This window comes from Triticum dicoccoides, chromosome 5A, assembly GCF_002162155.2.
Source record: "Triticum dicoccoides isolate Atlit2015 ecotype Zavitan chromosome 5A, WEW_v2.0, whole genome shotgun sequence".
In the NCBI taxonomy this organism is placed as follows: domain Eukaryota; kingdom Viridiplantae; phylum Streptophyta; class Magnoliopsida; order Poales; family Poaceae; genus Triticum; species Triticum dicoccoides.
Genome location: NC_041388.1, coordinates 109,731,013 through 109,733,463, shown reverse-complemented (window position 1 = coordinate 109,733,463; position 2,451 = coordinate 109,731,013). Strand labels below are relative to the sequence as shown.

General features: G+C 41.6%; 1 protein-coding gene across 1 annotated transcript; it reads left to right on the top strand.

The window, feature by feature from the left end:
• The first annotated feature begins 2 nt into the window (after window positions 1–2).
• Window positions 3–779, top strand: LOC119299817. Its single transcript, XM_037576961.1, has one exon. The coding sequence runs from the start codon at window positions 3–5 to the stop codon at window positions 480–482; it is 480 nt and encodes a 159-aa protein (XP_037432858.1). The 3' UTR covers window positions 483–779.
• The last annotated feature ends 1,672 nt before the right edge of the window (window positions 780–2,451 follow it).

Genomic DNA, 2,451 nt, shown 5'->3' with positions numbered 1-2,451 from the left:
CAATGGCGGCCTCCAAGCCCCTTGCCCTCCTGCTGCTCGTGGCACTGTCCGCGACGGCCATGTCCGCCGCCGGTCAAGGCTGCGGTGGCCACAAGGTGACGGTGCAGAACCTGTGCGGCCACGACCTGAACCTGGGTATCGCGGCGGTGGCGGACAGCAAGGTCCTCTTCCCCAACGGCTGGCTGCTCCCCAACGGGAAGCACGAGTCGTTCGACGTGTGCTCGTGGTCGGGGAGCGTGTCGGCGCAAGGCGCCGCCGTGGCCAAGTTCCACCTGGGCCACGACGGCGGGGCGTACTACGAGGTGAGCACCGACCAGGCCAACATGCCCATCCGCGTCTCCGTCACCCCGCACGGGAGCCCGCTGCAGGGACACTGCCCCACCGCCGGATGCAACAGCGGCAACCACTGCTTCGAGCACTCCGTCCCCGGCGGCAACTGCCACGGCGTCACCGAGATCAAGATCGTCTACTACAACCCGTAGATCGATCGACCCGTCGCCCGCCTAGGTAGCTGCTGCAACTGCTTGTAGTGTTGAATAATGTTGCGGCTAGGTCGATCTCAGCTCTGTTGTCGGTTAATCTGTTGTGTGTTTCAAGTTTCAACGAGGTAGTAGTAGATTGTACCGTCGTCAGTCGTGTGTCGTAGTGTCGGATTTACAGTTTAACAAGCTGTATTTGCACGGATGTAGTATGAGCTTAGCTCAAATGCAAATGTTTGGTGTTGTCACTTTCTTTTTTGAACGGCATATAAGTACCGATCTTATTTCTACGCACCTAAATTAAGTACTACTGTACTAGGCTACTAGCTGGATTTGCTTTGTTGGTTGTGTTGTGTATGGCAGTTTGAGCTGGATTTGGGAGAAGGCACGTACTGAATATGAACCTGCTTGTTAAAAACAGATATTAAATGGGTTTTAACATTTTAAAAAATCATTTAAAAAATCAAAACAATATTTCACATGTATATGTTCGCACAATATGTGCGCGGCACAAAGTATTACGTGTTTCATGACACCTCTGCAAAAAAGACAAATCTCAGTACTTCTACATAGTGTTTCATGACACATTTTGTTTCGCACATGCCAAAGAAGAAGCTATTTTTGGGCAAAACTTTTTGTGCATACATGAATGTGGAGATGTATGCGTGCAACTTTTTTTCAGATTTTTTTGGCATTTAGAAATGTGTTTTTGAAGTGGGTTCATATCTATCCGGATTCATCCATTTGTTTTCTTAGATTTGACCCAAGGACAATACGTAGATAGAATGTGTTGGACATACTTCGTGAGGCCTATATGTCGCGAAATAAGAGGTACCCCTTACAAAGGCCGCGAAATAAGTACTAAAGAGGTACCCCTTACAAAGGCCATCCAACTTTCTGTGATGTGCGCCACTTGTTGCAAACAGAGTGTTTTTTTTTCCTTTTTGTAGTTTCGTTTATTCAAAACATTTTATCTATAGAACCGTGCGGCCGAATTCCAAACCGTTTCACCGTTGAATTTCTCACGTCAAGATCTTCGAAACTAGATTGCATGTTAATTAGTTTTGACAAATTTTTTAGGAAATATAAAATAAAAAATAAAATCAAGTAAAAATCAAAATCTAAGAAATACAGTTACAAAAAACACCGATAACAAAACAAGAAGAAAATACCGAAGCCCAGAAGCATGGTTGCCATTTTTCACTTCTTTTTCCTTTTCAAGATGCACTTTTTTAACGTGAGAAAACATAGTTGTGCTTCTCACGAAAGCAAATATGTACTCCTCGTAGAAGCATACATTATTTGTTTCGAGAAGCATAGTTGTGTTTCTAGTAGAAGCAACTTTGTGCTTCTCGTGAAAGCACACATTTTTTCCCCTTTTCAAGAAGCATAATTATGTTTCTTGCGGAAGCAAATCTATGCTGCCACGAAAAGTAAATATGTGTTTCTCATCGAAACATTTTTTTTCCAAGAAGCACAGCTGTGCTTGAAAGAAAAACTCCAACCCGAAGAGAAAATCAGGCAAAACTCGAAAAGTAAAAAAAACTCATCTATAACCTGAAAACTCGAACAAAAGAAAATAAAAATCCAGAGGGAGCGCCGCGAACCCGCCATGTGGTGGCGGCTGAAATTGTATAAACATTTTTGAAATTTTCACGGACGTTTTATGGAAACAGGCGATTATTTTAAAATGTCACGTAATTTTTTAATGGAAATAAAAAATTGAACCCACGGGAACATTTTTTTTCATTGTATATAACATTTTTACTAAGTGACATGATTTTTTTTTGAAGCGCAGGAATATTTGAATCATTTTTTATACTGTATACATCTTTTCTAAAACTTTTGTACATTTGTTTTGAAACACGGATACATTTTTTCACTGTCACAAACTTTTTTTCTGAAAGTTATCAACATTTTTAAAAACTATATTAACAAATGTTTTATACTATGTTAAATTTTATTGAAAAAT